This window comes from Leptosomus discolor, chromosome 2 (assembly GCF_034619465.1).
Source record: "Leptosomus discolor isolate bLepDis1 chromosome 2, bLepDis1.hap2, whole genome shotgun sequence".
In the NCBI taxonomy this organism is placed as follows: domain Eukaryota; kingdom Metazoa; phylum Chordata; class Aves; order Leptosomiformes; family Leptosomidae; genus Leptosomus; species Leptosomus discolor.
In genome coordinates, this window is record NC_141392.1 from 103,098,833 (window position 1) to 103,122,267 (window position 23,435).

Here is a 23,435-nt window from a genome sequence, read left to right on the forward strand (position 1 = left end):
CTTTCTCAACCATATTAGAACCGTATTATTACCGCTAAAACGGAAAGCTATTAACCCATATTAAAAAAAATAAAATGCTGAAGAATAATTGGCACCTAAGGTTAGTTTTCTTAAAAAGCTATTCTATAGACTATAACTGAAAGTCCTTCATTGTCTGTTTTAGATTCCCAGACATCTTAACAGGATGTTTCAATACATTTCTGAAAGAATTCTGTGAAAGCATCTACAGTTTCTGTGAAAAAGCCAGAAATTTAAATTGTTCTGTCCTTGAAGAGATATATTGTAATACCAAACCTAAGTATTTCGAAGGATCTAAATTGAAATCCTCTTTCATTACAATCTATGAAAATTTCCCTTACTGAAGCCAGCATGACGAGGTGTCACTCCACACATATTCATTAAGTAAAAAGAAGGAAAACAAAATACGCTGTTGTACTTAATGTTGCTAAAATGGATGTTGTCTTCTCCTGTAGACAAAAAGAAATCAGTGACACTATGTATTTCACAGCTGAGATTTTGTGATAAAAAAAATTTAACATTCCTCAGTGAATACTTGTATATGTAGCTACTTGTGTAGAGAGGCCTGTGTTAAAGATAAAATTTTCAAATTTTGTTACAGAACGAATAAAATGAGAAGGAAATTTATTCAGAGTAAAAAAAAAAAAAAACCAAAAAAACCCCAAAAAAACCCAAACCCAACAGATCTAGGATGTCATTAAGAGTTTTCAGAATTTCAGTGATAGGCATGTTTAGAAAGTAAAGGAATTGAAAGACTGGACTGTAAGTTCTAGTTATGTTTCAAGTACAATTTTTTCTTTTACCTGCGTATTTAGTAAGGTTATGAAAGACTTCAGTGTATTTCTCCATACAAAGGACATGTTGAAATCCTCATATGTCACCTCCTGGAAGAATAACAAAAACATGCTGAATCTTGTTGAAAGTTGTTGCCAGTCTCCTTTGTTGAAGTTGCTTCAGTCTGAATAAGTTTTAAAGATTCATTAGAACTCTGATTAAATTGGTTTAGGTTGACCAAAAGTACCTATTTTAAGTGAGTAAACTGTTTATTGAAAGGTGTTTTTTTGGAGCTCTGACTGAATTTCCAGATCTGCTATGCAATGACTCTAAAATCTGACTGACTTTTTTAATATATTATTGTATATATAAACAACATGACACATGCACTTAAATAGAGATAGTGTGCATTAAGTGTAATGCTAAGGATGAAAACGATATTACTATCAGCATACTAACATTTTGAGGTCACAGGTTAATCTTGTAACACCAACAGAAAAAGTATATTTCTATATACTATACATTGATATTTTCTATCAATGATATGCTAACATTATATTTTAACAAGGAAAGTTTTCTTCTAATTTGTTGCTCGTCATGGCTAAAGCAGAGACTTTTTTAGGTACAATAGGTAAATAATTTTTCATTAAAGTAATTCTTAAATCATGCTTTTTTTTAAAAAAAAAAAAATTAGTTTTCCTCTTGGGCTGTGTTTTGATTGTGTTTTAACCACAAGTGAAGACCACTGATGCTCAAACTTGCCCAGCAACTTTTGATGTGATGTAGTATTTAGGCAGATTGGAATTAAGAGAAAGATCTGGTTTATGCCGTTTCTTAGTATAAGTCCAGCCATACATTTACCTGTTATCTGGGTGAGATAGACATATTCATTGCCATGCATACCTGGGTCAGGATAATGTAATATGGTAATATGACATTAGCCTTGTAACAATATCAAACAGTGATGTCAGGTCATAAAGTTGTCCCTGGCCATCTTCCTGATAGGGGCTAGAGTTGCAGCCAAAAAAGGGAATGATAAGGTGAATAATGTGCCTGAGTTTGGCTTGTTCCACTCGTGTCATGGGTGTGGCACATCCAAAAATAGGTTCTTTACAGCTGTTAATATCCAAGGTGGATCATGCGGCCAGCTGATCATTAGGCTGTTTCCATGCTTAGGTTCCTATCAGCTGTACTACACTTATTCCTGCATTTACACGGTTATATAAACTAATGGAGTTATTTCACTAGCTTATCCTTTAGTTCACAACACTGTTATAAAAGAAAACTGGTGACTCAGTGATATAATCCTGAGCATTTTATATAATTTGAAGTTACTAAGAATTCTTGGAGATGTCAGGAAGTGTATTGGCCCCTGCAAGCAGCTCAAAATGCCAAGTTTACATCCTTAATTTGTATTGATGCTAAACTGAGCAGTAAAGCTTCAAGCTTTTCATTATGATGTTGTTTGGAAGAAGATACTTCTTTCCTCCTGAGACTAGTAGAAAAATACTTTCAAAAACATATTTCAGTTGCTCAGATAAATATCCCTTGTCTTTTTGCATGCAACTAAACTTCTTAGCAAAGCTTAAATCAGTGTAGTTTTTACGAACTCACAACTAGCCTATAAATGTCATTGCACTACCAATATTGACATAAAACTTTGTTACTGCTTGGAGATTTGATAAAACCTGTGCTGAAATAAATTAATGGAATTAGGCGTTTTTAAAACTCTCACAATTAGACGTGCATTCAGGGAAATCGTTATTTACGGTGAAATGCTTGGCAAGAAAAAAAAATTAAGTCATTCACGGACAACTTTGAGCTTTCTATTTTACTCTAAGCTTTTCTCTTTTTTTTTTTTTTTCGTCTATTTCATATATATTAAGGTTTGGAGGAGTTTTTTTTATATTTTGTTCCTATGTATTATAATTCAGACATTATTCAAGTGTGTGCTTTTGGAGGACAGGCAATAAATATATTTTAGATTTTATGTGAGTATTTTCATATGTTAAAGTTATTTTGTATCTGTGGAGAATTCTCAGAGATTTTCAGCATAATATTGTATGAATGAAACTGTTTGTAGTGCCATACAGTGCAGATTAGTTTTGTGGATGGGCAGATGTCAGTCACTTAATTTTCAGCACAACATGTTACCAATCATTTTCAGATAAGGAAGCTTTCCTATATTGTTACCTGACCTTCTTAGAGTATATTGTTCAGGTAAGTCTATTGCAAGCTTTTATAAGTTTCAACAGCTTTGAGGTTTTTTCCAAGGAGTAAATGGTATCATCAGTAGGTTACTAACAGAGTGAAAAGAGGCGTGCCAAGTTACTGATAATTGCCACAACAGTTTCCAAGTAATATTTAATAATGGAGAATATTTTTGCCCGTGTTTTGTATTACAGTTGGAGTGGCAGACAGAACCCACTTTCCATTTAGAAAATACACATGGACCTGAAGAAAATAATATCATGGTGATATACTTTAATTGGTTGAATGTATTGCATATTTATCTATTAGCTGGCTGTAGAGGGTACGATCAAATTTCTATATATGCCGCTATCCTCTATTAAACAATTGCAAACAACAGAGACTTAGTGAAGAGTATAAAAAGGAGTAAGCAGGTAACACCACATAACTTTTCTTCTACCTCCTAAATTAACAAAATAACAAAACCAAAAAGGTCCACATTGTGTGCATACAAATTTGTTAAGTAATTGTATTTTATGCCTTTTTATTTTTATATTAATTGTATAACTCTGCTTCTAATGTCCTGTTTTTATTTTTATAAAGAGCACATTTCAGACTCTTTAACCAGGTCTTGATATCACTGTGCTCCATTATGCTTCACAGACATACAATCAGTGTCTGTTATTCATCTCAAGCAGTTTACAGATTATCAGTTCAGTTTTACTGTTTAGGCAATGTGTTAGCTTCTTTCATTATAACCTTTAATGTAATGCATTATTTTATGCTAATAATGGAGATTCTTGATATGCTGGAAAATAATGTGTGTGTTAAAAATAGTGTGTTTTACAGACCTGGTATCTTTAATAATCTGATTTCATTGAGGAATATCTCAACTCAGTCTTTGAAAGAAGAGTACAAATCCTCTGAGGAGGATTAAACTACAGTAATCTGAGGACAATGGTGCATCTGAATGAGTACTTCTACATGTTCTTCAGTGTGCTTTCACTTAGGAGCCTAAAGCCTGTGATTTTAGTTGATGGTCCTTTATAAATGCCACATTTAGAAAAACTTTTCATTGAAATTTTGCCAATTTTTAAAATAATATACAGTGAACATACTAAATAAAATCTTCATAAATAAAGAATAATTATTATATTACAAAAAATGCATGCATGTCCAGCAATATACTTTCTACGAACTTCTGAGCATCACAATGTGAGGCCATGATTAAGACAGCTTATTTGTTTTTTGCACCTGTTGAAACAGTTCTGCAAGAAATTATACATTTCAGTTAATTATCACAGAATCACAGAATGTTAGGGGTTTGGAAGGGACCTCAAAAGATCATCTAGTCCAACCCCCCTGCCAGAGCAGGACCACCGAGAGTAGATCACACAGGAACGTGTCCAGGCGGGTTTTGAATGTCTCCAGAGAGGAGACTCCACAACCTCTCTGGGCAGCCTGTTCCAGTGCTCTGTCACTCTCACAGTGAAAAAGTTTTTCCTTATGTTAATGTGGAACCTTCTTGCTCCATCTTGCACGCGTTGCCCCTTGTCCTGTCATTGTCCATCACTGAGAAGAGCCCGGCTCCATCCTCCTGACACTCGCCCTTTACATATTTATAAACAGTAATGAGGTCACCCCTCAGTCTCCTCTTCTCCAAGCTCAAGAGACCCAGCTCCCTCAGCCTTTCATCATACGGGAGATGTTCCACCCCCTTAATCATCTCTGTGGCTCTGCGCTCAGCAAATAATGACATAGTGGATAGTTTAACAATGTCAAGTAGCTGCATTATTTAATAAAATTAACATAAATACAAATATCCATGTGTATACATATATGTACTTATATTTATGTATTTGTATATATAAAGCTACGCATAGTCAATATCTGCTTACAGACTTGAAGTCCATCCAAATTTTATTCACAAAGACTTTTTCCATCCCTTTTTCATAAAAATATACTCAGCTTCTATGAAAACTTTCTGTCTTGAGCTTTAAAGATTGGTTTTAACATTATTTTAAAAGTTTGATAAATAATTTTCAAAGAAAAGTAAAATATTATATTGTTGGTAGACAACACTTTAAGAAATATTTTTCCATTCAATGTTGTGTAGAATTATTTGTAATTTTGTTGTGCTGATTATTTGTAAACAGGCCAATACTTAAAACAGTAGTGCTTTGAGAGAACTAATAAAAAGTCATAAAACAGATAATATTTTTATTGTAATGTCCTAGAAATTAATCTGATAATTATTATCATTCATATTTGTATTTGAACAGAATCACGTTCTGGCAAGAGTTATAATTTTATTTCAAACTTTCCGTAGTTTTCTATCTGTCATATAAGTTGTTTCTTTACCTATTAGCTTAATATAACATGTTTGCTTTGTGTTTTCCACTTTCTGTTTCAAGACAAAAATACCCTGTATATCATTCAATGTAGTAAATCTTTTTACTCATTTACAACACAGTAATATTTCCAGTTTCACAGCTGACAAACAGAACGTATATTTTTATCATTAGAAATCTATGAGATGATACAACACAAGCAAACATGACAATATCACATAAAGGAAAAAAGGTTGTTTGCAGGCTAGCCACCTGACCAAAAAAAAAAAAAAAACAAAGAGGAAAAGGAAAATTTAAAAATTGGCTCTGACTTTCATTTTTTGAGAAATAATCTAGGAAACTGTGCTGATAACTTGTTTGTTAACTGTTTGCTGTATGTTAGTAAATAGTATCTCTTTAAAAAAACAAAACAAAACAAACCCCCAAAACCTAAGCCATTTGTAAGAATGAGGAGAAAACACCTGCATTGAGCTTCTCTTCCTATGACAAACTTCTATAATGCAGTCTAGGACCAGCTCAGAGAGAAACTGGAATGCACTAAGCTGGAAGGAGCCTTACAGCACTGCAGAGGTTAGGGACTCCTTACAGGAAAAGAGATCTGATATTTATATTTTTCCACATAAAGACTCAGAAGAGACAATGTGGAGTTTGCTGCAAGCCAGAAACTACCTTGAGACTGCATTTATACTACTAAATAAAATGTGTCCAAGGGCTCTGTCCTTGCCCTGAGGGTATATCCCCGTAACATGGACCTAATTAGGGGCTTTATTTACCCACAGACAAATTGTATGTGTCTGAGTGTATTTGTATGTATGTCTTTTGGCAGGGCAAGAGGGTGTTTGTTATTTCAGTGTGCTAGTGATGAGCATGCTGCACTGCAGGCTATGACTCATGTCTTCATAGCAAGAAACTGAGAGTATATGCTGAACGCTTTGGGATGTGGTGAGGTATGTCTGAAGATATAAAGCCTGTGCAGTAGTGCTGGAAGAATTTGTAGAATACAGAGATGAAAACTTGATGCAATCTTGTCCATCCAGTCTACTGGGAATGGTCCTTGTTGCTTGCTGTCCCCTGAATCATGACCATGCAGTGTCTCAGAGGGTGCTGGTAGGCATCACCAGGAAGTGGTGGAGATCCAGTGCTCAAACTCACCCTTGTCCCTGCTTTGTTTAGCGGTAGAGCTTTAGGCAGAGTGGCTGGCCTAAGAACAACCTTGGAGGAAAACACTCACATAGCAAGGTCACAGTGGGAAGAGAGAAAACTCTGCACCAACTCTTCTTTCTTCACGCATTTCCAAGAAGAGCTCTGTGCTTTTTTTAAAGCCTTCATATTTCTTTTGGTATTTCACAGCAAAAACATGCAGTATGTTTTTTAGATATTGTTTATTCAATGATAAGTCTACATGTATGGTGTTATATCAATACACAGATTAATTAATACTTATTGTTTAATTTCCTAGGTTTTTAAAATTATTACTTTGAACTTAGAATGAAATTGTCTTTCTTTTCCTAGTTACAGATGTTTGCATGTGTGTTGTGGGTTAAGCCCAGTAGGGAGGGAGAGAGATTCTCCACATCAAGGGAGGTTGCCTCCACAGGCAAGGAGGGGGTGATATTCTCCACATTTCCTTCGAGTGGCCAGACCTTGTGGGACAGTCTCTCCATAGCTGAGATGCAAGCTCATGAGGTCGAGGGGGAGGGGGAATAGAGGTTCTCTTTGAATTGCTGGAGCTGGCAGGCCAGTCTGTACACAGCTGGTGCCTCAATGTCTGCCCAGTCCTTTATCATCAGCATGCTGCTCTATGACATTGTTGTGCTCCATACAAACCTTCACCTGCACTGAATGTCACCCAGGTCCTTGGAGGCTTGATTATTGTCCAGGTCACTGTAGATCACTACCACTGCTAATTCCCAGTGCAGCGTGTAAGCTTATTTTTTAAAAGTGATGGTTTATAAATGCTGTACTGGAACTTAATACAACCCACTGATCATTTTAGTTGTTATTGAGATTTAAAAAAACCCTGGAATTTCTTCCTCATATGCATTTTTCCATCTTTTAAAGTTAAACTATATTCTTCTTATCATCTCATTAAAATCAATTAGAGATTTTAGAGGTTTGGTGAGGCTATTAATATGCTTTTTTTTGGGTAGTTTCACCATGAAAATGTAAAAGATGTAGTCAGGTTTCGGTCATTAAACAGTTTCTGCATCATTTATGCCTTCATTATAGCATTTATTTGATTTCATAAATGTCACTGTTGATTAGAAAGTGCCAAATGGAAATAATTCCTAATGTCACATGATTTCAAATGGACAATTAAATTTAAATTCCAAATACTGTTAAGAACACAATTCATACTGGTAGTTGTTACTGAAGTAAGATTTATGGGAAATATTAAGCAACAGCTGAAGATTTTCTTTTAGACACACAGAGATCTATTAGTAAGATCATCTGTAAAAATTGATTTATTTCACTAAAGAGTTGCTTTAAAGTTCTTCAGTACTTTATTCTTTCCAAGTCCTTTCACCAGCTGTGTGATTTATCCATTCAGCTCATAAACAGACATTAATTTCACACTTTGACTGAAATTGATTTGACATGCGAACACCTCCACCTGTTACAAAGTCAGCATATCCTCCAGAGCAGCCTTTTTACATTGCGCTCTTGTTTTATTAGCAATTTAGATTGAAGTGGGTTATTATCATTCAAGATGAAATAATGACTTATCTTTACTTTGCTATGAAATTTGAGAAAAGCAATAGTTTGTAATCCAAAACAGTTTCTGGAATAATTTTTAGACAACTTTCATTTAATTTATATATTGTATATATTGTAGTATATAAAAATAAGATCCATTCAGACTCCTTATAATGTGTGAATTAATGTATTAGGTTAACAAAAAGCTATAATGATATCTAATTAAGTATTGTGTGTGCTTGTGTGCCCTGTGGTGGATCTAAACACTTCTGAGTGTCCAGTTCTACTCAATTTTATTTTAATCATGAAGAATTAACATTTACTAGAAAACAAATCTAAAATGTGCAGTCTTGATGTTTTCTGAATGTAGCTTATAGAACATTTTACAGTGAAGATTTCTAAGTGCAAGGAGTAATGAACTACATTAGATGGTGTATTTGTGCAGATGTAGCTGTACAGTATTTGCTGACTATAGGTGAAAAACATCATATTAATGCAGTAAATAACAAAGCATATTTTCAGAAAGGGATGAAATTTCGAGAGCAGCACAAATTACCTTATTTGTGCACAGATTTGGTCTGTAATATGATATGGCAGCTTTAAAAAAATGTATTTTATGCATTTTTAATAATTTTGGGTTTAATTACAGACCAATCTTCTACCTCTCCATACATTCCCCTTTCTTCTAATCTTTCCAGGCCACCATAGCCATGGCCAATCCTTTCTTGAGTAGAAAATATTGCACCCTTTATGGAAGGATTTTTAAAGAGCAGTTCCTTTACGATTCACTTGTAGGCTTGGTATTAGTATAGTATTTTCAAAGGATCTTTGTTTTTCCTTTCAGCGTCCAAAGAGTGACTTAGTTCTTAAGGAGCTTTTAGAAAGCAGAGTATCATTTACTTTAAAACAAAATCGTTACAGTTAGAACACACATTAAGTAATGAATGTTTTGCAGCTATTCTAGCAGTATCCGTTGTAATATATACAATAAATTAAGTACATGACTCCTTATAAATAGGGAACAGACGTAAACTGGTTCCACTCTATGTCTCTAGATATGCCTGTTGATGTGTTTTTCCTCTCTTTTGAAAGAAAAACAAAGTTAGGATCATTTCCCTCAAATAGTAAATATATTTGGGTTTGTTAAATGCCAGGGAGTGATATTAACATGTGTGCACTTGCATAGCCTTCCTCATGGAACTAAGAGTTCAGATAGTTAAAAAAAAAAAAAAACAACATATAAACCTTTCATTTTTTTTTCCGATAGTCTGAAGTACTCACTACATTTCAATGTAACTGTCTTCAATGGTTCCAAGGTCTTACATTTTTGCCATTTTTTATTTTCTAATTTTTGTATGGCCTCTGTGTGACATAGTTAACAAAGAAGTTTTTGTACAGTCACCTTTATATGGAACATGATAAAAAACTTGCATCTGTTAATGCATCTATTGTCTTGTATTAGTACACTGTAGAAAAGATAAGTGAGTTTCAGTGAGTAGCATTTCTCAAGCTTATTTGGCTTGCAACTGAACTTAGTTGGATTCATGATTACAAATATTATCATAAACAGTTGAGTTTAGTTCAAATTCTAATCCGCTCCTTGGAACCACTGCCTTAGGTTTCTCTTGTGCTATTTTGCTAACAGTAGTATGTAGAGAAAATATGAGGAATTTAAAGGATTTAGCAAGAACTGAATGTCAAAGAAAACATTTAACTTTCTAAAAAATTTCAATTCATTCTCACAGTGCGCTCAAGATTGCAATTATATAAAATAAACTGATTATATGTGATCCATTTGCTTCTTTATAGTATAGACATTTGGATGGAGTATTGGTATGCTTTCATCAGAACGTGTACTCTGATAGGAACAACTTAACTGTACATTTATGTTTTTTCCCCCCATTACTTGTGCTATTTGACAAAAACAAAATGCAGTTGTCTTTTTCATCTTCTCCCCCAATCTAAGTCCAAGATTTCAGGATGTAGCAATGACTTAAAACTGTTGCCATTCACTCATGTTGTATAATGAATTTTTCCTGTCGTGTCCCACTCCCTGCATAGTACTGTGAGCTTCATATTAGAAGCCACAGATAGATTCTCTTCTTTTTTAAAATTTGATTGAAATAGATAATTTTAACTAAAGCTACACAAAGTAGTGTAATTCAGAAGAACATATATCATCTCTGTTCAGGATGAAAAGTAATCAGGAAAGCATGGTGGGCATGACCTCAGCACACATTCAGAACTTTTTTTCCAAGCTAGAAATTAATAATAGTTAGCCTACCATTTCTGTGCACGTGCATTGCATCAAATTGTAAATGTATGTAGAAATCACACACCTTTCTCAAGAACTCAAGACTTCTGTTGCATGACAGTTTTATACCCTTAAAGGTAACTGTCAATAATTGTTCTTTGAGATCAAGTCTTTAGATACTTGTCTTTAGATTCTAGTTCACTGTAGCATTTAAAATTAAATTCTGAGTTTCACTAATGATTACAATAATTTGAAAACTACCAAATTGATGCTCTAAGTGGTCTAAATTACCAGACAAGTAAGACAGAACAGTTTTACTGTTGTGGATGCATATCGTGTAAGACCATAGTATTTTCCAGTGTCCATGGAAAAATAAAGGAAATAAATAAATAAATAAATAAATAACCCCCTGATATAATGTTAGTAAGAATTTACTTGTCAAACACTTTAAAATAACTTATTTTTTGGTTTTAGGCAAATATCTTTATAATGAACTATTAAAGTATTTTACTTGTACCCTGGTGACTCTATGAAAGCCATAGTTCAGCTTGGTTATACATAATTGTAACAGGCACAGGACTTTCTTTGAGCAATTTGCTGGGTTTTTTAGGTTTGTGCAGTTAGCCTCCACACACAAGCAGTATTCAAGGGGAGTGTTTTTTTCACCAGAAAAACCCCCATTATTAAAACCCCAGCATAACCCAACTTACCCTTCTTCCTTTTTCTTCTTTGTGTGAAAGAGGAAAAACAAGTTGAATGGAACTTTCTGACTGAGGAGTTCAGTCTGTCTATGCAAAGTCAAACAGATGGCTAAAAATGCCTGTGAAGACTCTGTAACATGCTTTTGTGAAATTTCACTTGCTTAATTACTCTCACTGAAAATAATACATTAATTTTATTTATTTACTTACTTTCTTTTATGTATATGATCCCAACAAAATATTTACATGTACATGTAGGTATGCACTGTTTTGGTATGGTTATTTGGAATATCTTACAGAGTGCATTCTAAGCTGTGAGGTTTCTTTTATTTGTCTGCAAAGTTGTTCTATGTTAGGTTATGTTCCTCAGAAAGTGTGTTATATTAGGGAGGAAAAAGTCTTGTTTGCCTTGTCCTTGTCGTTAAAGCCTGGGCCAGGTCAACATCTTTGGAAAGAGAAGGAAAGTATGTCTTCCTTAAGCATGGTCCAGGACTCTCCGGTGACTGAGAGGACAGGAGCAAAGAAGGAAGGAGGCACAGCAAAAAAATTGTCATCATACAAGACATAGATACGAATAACAGGAAGCTCTTTGTAGACAGAAGTGGGGCACATGCGAAGTCTCAAAGTTAATCAAAGAGAGAAACTTTTTCTTAAAGTTCTTAGTGGAAAATGTGCATCCACAAAAACTACTAAAAGTTCCTGGACTGAATGCAACCATGGAGGGTAGAATTTGTCCTGAAAGATAGAATACAGGAGTGTAGGGCCTAAAAATGCCTTTTTTTTTTTTTTTTCTTCTTCTTTTTTTCCCCTTCAAAAAAATGTTTTTAGAGCAAGACTTCCTCCTTCTTGGTTCTTTACTGAATTAGAATACAGTAAAATTATGTTATTCAGTAGTCCACACTACACTAATACAAGTATGTTCAGTTGCAGCGGAATCACCTTTCCTATTTCAAATACTACGAAGGCATCTTTCTCCCTCTTTATCCATAGCCATGGATAGCTTCCAGAGCTAACATTTTTCATTTGAGCAGTGACTGCTTCTATAACCTGCATTAGAAGCATACTGATCTTGAGGCTCCAACACATGCCATGCGTGTTATCCATTTTAGTCTTCCATTTTGTTTGGTGAAAATGCACTCATCACTCCTGGTCTTTAAACAGGAGGAACACCCATTCTAAGGTAGAGAAGTGGATACTCAGGGAAAATAAAGTCCTTCCATCTAACTTTAATTTCATGTTACAAATTCTCAGTTGCTATAGACTTGAAATTTTTGTGTTTGCTTTTTCCTTTGAAGAATATGAGAAAAAGCAGTGCTTATGGGTACATATGCACAAAAAAGACATGTACACCTACAATATATGTCACAGGGCTACTGCATCTTGAAAATACTATGGCTATTATTGATTACCTCCTTTTTGGTAATATCTTTTGTTTAACAAATTGTTAGGATTTTTCTGAAAAGTATGTACTGAGCTAGATGAAGCAGTTCTTTTGCTTAATAATTCTCTATTCACATTTATGTTTTGAAATACTATCATTATCTAATTTTAATCCATTTAATATGTGCTAAATTGATTTTCTATTATGCCAATTCTTAATTAGGATGTCGTGTTGTTCATTTAAATGGTTGAAAGAAGTCCAAATATATTGTGTCAAACAAATTTATAATCTAAAAATCATATTGTTTGTATGACATGACCAATTTTCTGTAAAACCATGTTAACTGGTGTTAATTATATTTTCATCTTTTAACTCTTTAGAAATAGAATCCTGTGATAACTGTTCCATTACTTTGCTTGGGATCAGTGTTGGCCTTACAGTCCTGTAATTACACAGGTCAATTTGCTTGCACTTTTAAAATATTGGTAGCTTATCGATTGCTTTCTAGACAACTACCATGTCTTTCTTGCCAGGACTTAAGATAATTTTAAGTAAAGAAGTTCAAGGATATTCTGTTGTAAAGGAAGATAAAGCATATCACTTTGCCAGTATGAGGGGACAAATTATATACACATGCATTTGTAGAATTCCTTGGGACCTCTTTTCTCCAGTTTTTGAGGCAGTTATTACATGTGACCTTGACCATTCAGCTGGAACCTCCCTTGTGCTACGTAAGTTCTTGAAGTTACTTGCTAATAGTTCACAGACTGCTTCAGTTTCAGTATTTTAATGTAAGCTTAATTAGGCCTTGTTCCCTTGAATATGTCTACATTTTCTAAACAGTCCTTAACCTGTTCTTTTCCTATCCTGCCCTTTACTTAATTTTGTTTAAACTTTTACTATCTAGCTTTTTTTTTTTTTTTTTCTGGAAAGTGAAGAAAGTGTCTTCATTCTCCTTTCTTGCTAGCTATTTTTCTTTCTCTTATATTTAACAACTTTCTACAAGCTCTTTTGTTGTCCTTTGTTTCATTCCATGGTTCATCTTTTCACAAGATTCATCCTTATGTTATTCTGATCATTTCTGAGGCAGCTGCACTTGCTTTTTACTGTACTTCCCATTTTCCACTGTAACATACTAACTTGCATTCCACAGGATATCTTTGGGCCAACTTATGTCCAGGGCACCGCTCAGCCTTTTGTATAGACAGGCTTTACTCTTTCTAATAGTAAAGAAACATGAACTCTGCAATTTGAACAATATGACATTCCTTATCACAAAACATTAGAATTAAAGAAAAAAAAAAAAAATACAGTGAGACCCAAAGCCCATAGTGGTCCCTTCCAACCCCTAACATTCTGTGATTCTGTGTGATTCTGTAAATAAGGAATGTTTCAGGAAAAAATGGTGACGTATACAGTGTTAAATTAAGAGACAAAGACAATCCTAGAATACTTTCCCTGTTTCTAGTGATGCATGGCTCAAGTACTTTATTTTTCTCTCTCAGTAAGATTTTCTTCCATGTACCTGCTCCCTAACTACCCTTCAGTTAAAGGTGTTTTGTTCACTGTTCTTTTCTTAACAATTTCTAACGTTTTCAATAGCTTACAGTTTCATAGAATTATCTTTAGTATGCCAGAGTTCTTGTTCCTGAGTGGTAACTGTCAATTCAGAACCTATCATTGTGCCTGCAAGATCATAATAATTTTTTTCCAGATTTATTTTTCTATAATTATTGATAATTAATTTCATCTGGTATTTCATCAGTTGGTTAGTTGGTACCATAAAATTTTCTGCAACAAATAACAGAAAGCTTCTTCCTCATCCCTGTTCAGATTTGGTCTGCAACAACACTTGGACATGTAAAACTGATTGTAAACAAGCTAACATATTATTTCCTGCATTCTGTAATGAAATCTTTAAGTACATAGTAAATATTAAACTTCAAGAACATATTTGTCAGAAAGGTTTGATTTTTTTTGTTCTTAAATTGGTTTATTACTTTCAAGGATTTTTATATTATATTATATTACAAGATATGATATGATATGTTACGATATGACAAGTTATTATTACCAACAAGCCATCCATACGCAATGATAGGAACTGTTAGCTTCAATGGACTTCCTAGAAACAATTTTCATGTTGGTTTTCCATCTATCTGATTCTAAGGTCATGCTTGTTTTTTAATACAATACAGAATGCAATAAGGTAGAAGCAACAAAAATTAATCTACTGGATATGATCTGTGGCCTTTTTGATACAGCAAGGACAAAACATTTCAGAGAAATTGTAAGAATCTCTTTGAATGCTGCTGGGAACTATATGACCTGTGAAGGAGGCCTTCTCTTTTTATAGTTGGAGGCTGATAATAAATTGTACTGTAAAATTTCTTTGAAGAAATTTACTGGAATAATGATAAAATTGTGATCATCTATTAAATTTTCATGTAAGGCCACCCTGTTTTTAGGTTTAGGCCAACCTCAATTTAGCTTTAATAGCCACTTTTACAGTCCAATTATGTGTTATCTGAAATTTTTTTTCTATTACTTTTGTTTTATCATTTTCACTTTCAGTAGCTGTTCCCATGTTCCTTTGTAGGAATCATATGTATAATGTCATTCTTTTACTGCTATCCTCTTCTGCAATCATGAGCATGTCTCTCTATCCCTTCTCTTTGTATAAGGGTTTCCCCATTTGTGTTTTCAAATTCCTATAATTTTTCAACATCTTATTGAAATTAGAAACCAGTATTACACAAGCATTTCCAAGAATGATGAACTGCTTACTTATGTAAACAGTAGCATTTTGTCCTTTGCTTAGGTATTTGTACTGACAGCTCTTTGTCTATTTTTAAAACAATATTCACTGTGGAGCAGAAGGGACCTTCAGTAATGTCTGGTTCTGAAACTATTGCCTTATAGTACTGAATGTTCCTGTGTAATTTTGCAGCTGGTTAATTTTTATAGACAACCACGGTTTCCAGTGAAGCAAGAAAAAACATACTTCAGAAGAATATAGTATTATTTTGGGATACCCAGTTGAATTCTTTCCTTCATTTTCAGTTTCTTGTGCAAATCTTTTACAACGGTAATCTCTATAAATCTGTTCAGAAGTGGTAAAACTATTGCTGATTCTGCTTTCTATTTTTCCTGTGCTGAAGCCCTAGAGATCCAAGATGTCTGTGTAATTTAACAGTGGCATTGAAGCCACAATGGCCTGAAGACAGGGAGGAACAAGTGTGTAGGTAGAAGTAATGTCTGTTTAGCCCATTTGCAATTTGTTCATTTATAACTCATCCACCAAAAAAAAAGGTGGACTTAAGAGAGGTATTTGCTTTATATCATATTACATTTGCAGACTTTGTCTATGTTACTTGCCTTTCATTAAGTGGGATTGTAATGACATTTTCTGGGACTGAAATTTGATTTCTAATAGTGAGATAGAAAATATTGTGTTATAATGTGCTACTGGTCCAAATTTATTATTGAGATCAATGGGAAGATACCTTAAAGTTTTATGGCATACAGTAAATAGTATAAGTGCAGGAATAATTAAAACAATGCATTTGTCATATCATTTTGTTCTATATAACAGTATCTTTTCTGTCTCTCTTCTAAATTTGAGAAAGTGTTATGTAAGTGTCAGATTCCACTGTGTCAGGTATTATGACAGTTAATGCAGGGAGCTATGAGAAAGAGGAAAGAAATTAAATTATCAATTTTCTTGTATTTAAAACATGAATTTCTGTTGACTGTCATATAAGAGTTTAAATGTTAAACTGAAAAACGTCCTATCTGACATGGAAATAAACTTTCAAACTATGCCTTTTTTTTTATTTTTTAAAAAAAAGGGTACTTGTGTCAGCTCCCAGCTTCACTTAACCTATCTTGACTGTAGCTAAGATAATAATTATGAAATGTTGTCAAGATCATAACTTTAGGTTTCACACATATTGACTTCAACATTCTGATAGACCTTGAATTACTGAAGTTTATTTATGTATCTCTTCTTTGAAACAATTAATTGTTCTGTAACCTAAACGTGTTTAAAACATTTAATTTAAATTGCATGTATATATCTGAATCATTAAAGTGTGAGGATATTATTAATATTTTACTGGTAAAAGGTGTATCTAGCTACAGATTTAGTGATTTGATGATGATTCACTGATCATCTAAGCTGGAATATAGGATACTGTGAATGGAAACATAGTGGTATTAAAAATTTCCTTTTAACTGTGTATTTATAATCTAGTAACAAGAGGAAAAAAAGAGGTGAATTATTACCATGACTAATAAATTCAAGACTGCCAAGTATTACAATCTATGAAGTATTTTATTATATATTTCAGATACCTGGGTCAAAGTAATGCAAAGCCCTTTCATCAAAAAGGCTTGAATTGCAACGTGACACCTTTCAAGTAGTAGTCATAATACTTACTTAGATGCTTAATATCACTTTGGAGTTGCCATATTTCTTCCTTTGAAAGAAAACACGGCAACAGAAATGTCTTTGATTAAAATTAGAAAGATATGATCTTCTTGTCAGAAATCTAATCTTTTCATTCTTCCAACATTAAAGAGATAATATTCCCTGAAGCTGAGTAAATATTTCTAGTTTACAAACAAGATGAAAAGTCTCCTTCCCTAGGCTACTGAAAGAGAGTACACAAACCCCAGAAACAATTGAATAAGATCAATGTTAATATTTTGGTAACCAGAGGAAGCTGATGTTTAAATTTGAGCTTGAGAGCTTATTTGCAACTTCATGATGTTCACACAACTCTAAGGACCCAGATCAAAAGAAGTCCAACATTGAAAGAGTACAGAGAATAATCAAGTCCAACACTGAATGAGTACGGAGAATAATCCTAAAGGAAAAGGGGTTTTATTGCCACGCTTTAAATAGGTTAGCATAGCTTTTATTTTCATACTTGTCATTTTAAGAACCTGTTCTGTCCCATGTTATTTCTCTAAGAGCTCAGCATAGCTCCAACTGCCTTCATCAGAAGAATGTTCTCTTTTTAGCAAACAGATGTAGAGACACTTTGCAATTTATGAAGCAGAATAATTGCTGCGTGTGTTAAAGTAAGAGGCACAATCCACCTCAACTGAATTTAGAGATTTAAAATATTCTCTGATCAAATCAGTGGAAGTCAGACAAGTACCAGAAGAGACAATGAAATAAAAAACTGTTAGATCCCAGAGGACACAAAACTGTTGGGAATCATTACATGCCTGTACTACTCTACACCTAGTTATAAACAAATAGTATTCTTTATGTATAAATACAAAACCCTGAATTTGGTCTTCTCTGTCTTCTGTAAGTTTTGGTCTGTCATTAATACATGTGACAGAAATCTAGTTCTTTACTAGAGAGAAAAGTATAGACAGTCTTGCATCTGACTTAATCTTCTTTGCTCTGTCACTCCCTCATGATTTCCTGGATAATAAGGAAGTGACTATTTAATGGAGTTCTGGTGCTGGCAGAATTTTTACATAGATTTGTATTTTAAAATATTTTAATAAATATTTTTGAAAAACTTGACATTATAAATGAGACTACTACTAAAAGTTTATATATATTGAGGGGGGAGGGGAAGTTTCATCATCTTAACCACTACAAATTCTGCAATCAGTCCATCTATGAGAAATTCAGTCAGCAAAGACACAGCTTTTAGAAGTTTTGTTATTTTTCAAATATTTTGTCTAATGCATGCATTAATTAATTGTAATACATGAGCAGAGACAGATGTAGAACTGAAAAATTGCATGTAAAGTTGTTAAAGTATCTTAATTTGGGTGTTGTTTTTGATTTCATAGTTTGAAAATAACAGATCTTTGTCTCTCTGTAAAAATAATTCATAGAATGTTAATTGATCTAAAATTATCATATTGATAGTAGCATCTGTAATGTAATATGAACAAGAATTATATGATATGTACGTTATAGTAATTATCATACCAGGAAATTTATAGATAGAAATAGATAGAAGTAAATGCTATCCACTGAAATTAAATAGGTGCTTTCTGTCAACCTGAATAACTAATTTTTGACTAAAGTACATTTTCTGTTAAGAAAAGATAGCCTTCACTTCAAGATTTGTGAAGATGTAGATTTCTAGAGCTGGATGGAATTTTTCAAGCTTTTTATTGTCAAAATGCAAATAAGATCCTCAGAAGTGTTTTATAAATTTATGACATTTACTGAATTGTTTTTATGTTGAATAAACAAGCACACACCCCATAAGCTAAAGTAGAAATAAAGTTAATACATTTCATTTTGACATTTTTATGAGTTATTTGGCTTTTCAGTGTAAAAAAAAATTATTTTAAAATTCCCTCTAACGTATTTTAAGAGAGAACCTAAAATTCATCATTAAAATATTTTTATGAGGTAGATTTTATTATACCTTTATTTTTCCAAAGAACAGAAGTATTTTGAAAAATGTTTGACCTGATATTAGCTTTTATGCTTTTAACTGCTTGTTTGTGCTTGCAAATCGGATGTTTAAAAATCCAAATCATATCTCCACCCCAAGTAAAATAATTCATCTTTCTTGAATGAAGGTTGATATATTAAGAAGAACAAAGTATTCACTTAGTCTTCATAGTCTTCTTAGTTTGACCTACATTCTTGCCTTTCTCAGTAAGAGCTTGGTTCTGACTAAAGACATACTGTACTAGTTTCCTACAAAAAAGGAATTTTCAACATGCCAGAAATCTTAATTCTTTGTAATTTCTGTTAAAAGTGTTGGTTTACTGATCCATACCCCTCTCCTAGGGCTTGGTGTATCTCCTGAGAGCATCCTGTTCTGTCTTCTAGTTCAGTAAATTCGTTCATTAAAGACATTTTGATTCTTCCCCTGTAGACCAGGGCAGGAAACACTTGTTGCTTTCTTTTAAGGGATATATCTTTAGCAATGCCTTTGCAAAAATTTGCAGACAGTTTCTCTCCTGACACTCCTGTCTGTTGTGATCTTTGAGACACAACAGATTTTTAGAAGAATGTTTATGATCATTCTCACATGCTGAATTAGATATGGCTCTGTTATCAGTGGAGGGGATGAACTTTTAAAATGTGAATAAAATGTGGATTCTGATTTTCTGTAGCTCCCCACATTTTCATGTAGGCTGTGGAGCTGTGGGTAGTTGCAAACATGCAGGTTTCCAGTGCTCCACTGTGACAGTAGCAATTGATTTTTCAGTAGGAGTAGGCAGGTGAAATTACATTAAAGCATTTGTAAATACATAAAATTTTGATTCCTTATTTATAAATACTATTTATGATATTGCTCTGCTGTTTTTTATTGTAGATGTGTACTGGACTTTTTGGAAGCTGTTTTTATTCATTTCATATATTCTAGCTTTATCATAAGATGAATTATTTAAATAAAACAATTGACTGTGGATCTACTTTGAATTTGTAGGTGGAGTAGTTACTCCTGATTTTCTTTTCAAATTTTGGTTTTAAGATTACCAAGAAAAAATTTTATACCTGTTTTTATCCTGATGAATAACTTGTTCTTTTGTGAAATGTGTGGCATACCTTTTCTGAACACGCTTGTCAACAATATGTTCATAACTGCTTTAAGGTTGTAAACATTGTGAACTGACTTGACATATCATAATAATGCCATCCTGCATCTTAAAATTTCTGTTGGAGTTAGCATCTCAAGATATACACTTCTGACAGGAATTAACATTAGTAGATTTAACAGTATTTGACAGCAGACATTTTTAATGGTGTTAAATTATATTAATATTTAATAATATTCAATGAGCTGAATTTTCTTGTTATCTTGAATGTTTCAAATTTCATACCTTGTACTGAACTTGGAAATGTTTAAATAAAAAGAATCACTAGTTTCATTTGAATGAGATTTTCATAATTTTAGTGCAGACGTAGCAACACAGTTTATAGAACCAGAAGTGCTTTGTTGTCATTTTTGCTGCACAAATGGAAATTAATTTAAAATCTGCTTTAAATTTAATGGTACAGAAATGGAGCCTTCATTTTTGATGGACAGCCACTTGTATAGTAATTCGTAAAATAATTCAGGATTTCTATCACAGGCAGTTAGTATCTACATTTTGTTTCCTAATATTCTTGTTATTCATAAATTTTCTAAGACTTGAGTTTTTTGTATTCTTATCTTGTATATGTATATTTAATATCGACAAATTAAATAATTTAAGTAGCAGATCTCCTAAAGAACATCTAGGAAGTATAACCCAAAATGTTATCTCTTGTCAGTGTGGCCAAATGCAGCTAGGAAAAATGTGGCCCTAATTTGAAGTATGAGATTAAATAATAATTCCCCAGTTTTGTTTTTATTGTATTTTAGTCTTAAAATTAAATGTATGTATGTTATCAGTAAATTATATACTTTTAATGATATTTCTAATAGCCTTATAAATGGAATTGCAGATGTGAGAGTTAAGATCGATTCTTTGTTACCAGCACTTCATTACCAGAAATAAGATCTCTATGGTTAGAAATGAGATCTGAGCCTTCAAATATGCTGTAATTCAGTGCAGCTATGCAGTTAAACATGAGTATTTTGTTATCTTCAGCAATGCAGGTATGGAAGCTATCAGCTTGTGAAAAGACTTTAGATCCTAAGTCATCTTAGGAGTGATTTTGTATCATTTACCTCTGGTTCACTTTCAGCTGTAAATACTAGTTCAAGGCATAATGCCAAATAATTTGAAAGCACTTCTGGTACTGACATAAATGGCAATATATTGCTTGCAAATATATTTTCCTTATTATTGTGTTTGAATTTTTTGATATTCAGAAATTGAGAAAGGAGGTTGTGGAGACCCTGGAATTCCATCATATGGAAAAAGGACGGGCAGCAGTTTTCTGCATGGAGACACACTTACCTTTGAATGTCAAGCAGCTTTTGAACTGGTGGGAGAGAGAACAATTACATGTCAGCAAAACAACCAGTGGTCTGGCAACAAACCCAGCTGTGTTTGTAAGTTGTTTTTTTTTTTTTTTTCTGTATTATTTTTCTGACCTTAGCCTCTTGCTTTTCTTAGCATTTGTGACTAGCCAGCAGGAAAACATCCCAAAAGAAACCTTGAAAACTTTTCCAGTCACATGGGTTTTTTTAGTTGGCTCAATAGTATCTCATTTATGCGGAACATCACGTAGGACTGTTTTAGAATGTTCTTTCCCCTCATTTTGTATTTGATTGAACCATTTAACACTCTTAATGTAAAGGAATGTTGCATTAGACTCTAAATGAGCAATTCCTAATAGCATATAAGGACTCTGTGGCACATGCATGTTGATCCTGGCAGTGCAAAGCAGTCTGCAGATCCACGTAAGAAAAGACTGTTGTTTTTTTCTGATATCCTAATAAAGCATGAAACTGAATATAAGGAATATAAGGATATCTGGCACGGATATGAGGATATCTAGCATTCATTAGCTGCGAATTTTGTTTTAAAAGAAAAATATGTCTGTAGATTCTCATGGACAGCTTTAAATTGAGACGGTTTGGGGTTTTTACTTTTTTCTTCTTCTTCTATAGTGAAATAGAGTAAATCTTTCTACAGGTATATTAGGTACTTCAGTTCTCCAGAACACATTACCTTTCCTGTAAAGAGTCCTATAATTCAGTATTGGATTTTCAAAACAACCTTAGCAAGATGTCCAATTCTACTTGGACATATCTGTATTTTGCAGCTGTGTTGGTATAGGACTCACCAAGCTGAGTAAGCTTGCTCTGGACTGGAAGAAGACTCTATTTGTTCATGCAATGCTGAAACATATTGAAGAGTGTAAGACCTCGGCATGGAGACAGTGTGGGTGCAATTCCCCTTGAAAACAGAAGTTGCATTTCTTCATGTTGCTGTATTGCTTTGGGTTGATATGTTAGTTTCTGTTGGCCACAGTGTGGAATGGTTTACTGTATTCCACTGTTTGATGTGCACATGCCCTATTAAATATAATGGAGCCTAAACTTACAACATCTGTTTACAAACACTGAGTTCATTTTGACACATTTGAAGAGCTAAGTAATGGTTATCCTTTGTGTTAATTAATATGCAGTGAGCCTTCCTCTTTCTGAATGTACTGTACGTATCACTAAAGTACCAGCAACAAGCTCATTACTCTGAAATCAGTTAGGAATTGTCTTGATTAAAATTGGCCCAAAGGAGTGAATAAGGAGGAGAGCTATGAATCATTTCTGTTTAATTGCTCTGTGCTATGAAAGGGAAACCAGGGTAAAATAAGTTTGTACTATACACACTTAAGAGTTCTTGATTGAGGCACATCTAAATTTCTACTGTTATTTGCATCAGCATGAACTTGTGCACTACAGACAAAACTGGCCCTTGAGCTTGATGTTTTATATTGATGTTTTGCTAAATTCATTTTCATGCATATTCCTTTTAGAAAAAATTACATTTAAATTTGGAATTCTGACACATCAGGCTTTACTTTTTTTTTTTTTCTTTGTTATTCTCTACATGCTTCTAATAATCTCTTGCAGTCCCTGGTGCAGTCACTTAGCTTCACTTGGGGAAATAAAAATGTGCAAGCTGAGATGTAATATTGGAGAAATGTTCTGATAGTCTTAAACATTTCCAGATTGCACATGTAGTATTTTTGACATCCAGGCTTCAAAAGTATCCTTTTCCACAAGAATAAAAAATATATAGAGACAAACATTTATAATGCCTATGGATAGTATTTTAAGAATCTGTTGTTGTTTTTTTTTTAGTCTCATGTTTCTTCAACTTCACCACACCATCTGGAATTATTCTTTCTCCAAATTATCCTGAGGAGTATGGGAACAATATGAACTGTGTTTGGTTAATTATCTCAGAGCCAGGAAGCAGAATCCATCTGATTTTCAACGACTTTGATGTAGAACCTCAATTTGACTACCTTACAGTGAAAGATGATGGGATTTCAGATTTACCACCTCTTGGCACTTTTTCTGGCAATGAGGTCCCTTCTCAGTTGGCTAGCAGTGGGCACATAGTAAGACTCGAATTTCAGTCGGATCACTCTACCACTGGAAGAGGATTTAATATCACTTACACAA

At 33.5% G+C, this 23,435-nt stretch overlaps 1 protein-coding gene across 1 annotated transcript in view; it reads left to right on the forward strand.

The window, feature by feature from the left end:
* Positions 1–23,435, forward strand: part of CSMD1 (CUB and Sushi multiple domains 1) — a 1,224,748-nt gene that overhangs the window by 872,970 nt on the left and 328,343 nt on the right. Inside the window, exons 13-14 of the mRNA XM_086461528.1 lie at positions 21,168–21,350; positions 23,109–23,435. Of these exons, the coding sequence (XP_086317654.1) occupies positions 21,168–21,350; positions 23,109–23,435 (510 nt within the window). The remainder of the gene's footprint in view (positions 1–21,167; positions 21,351–23,108) is intronic.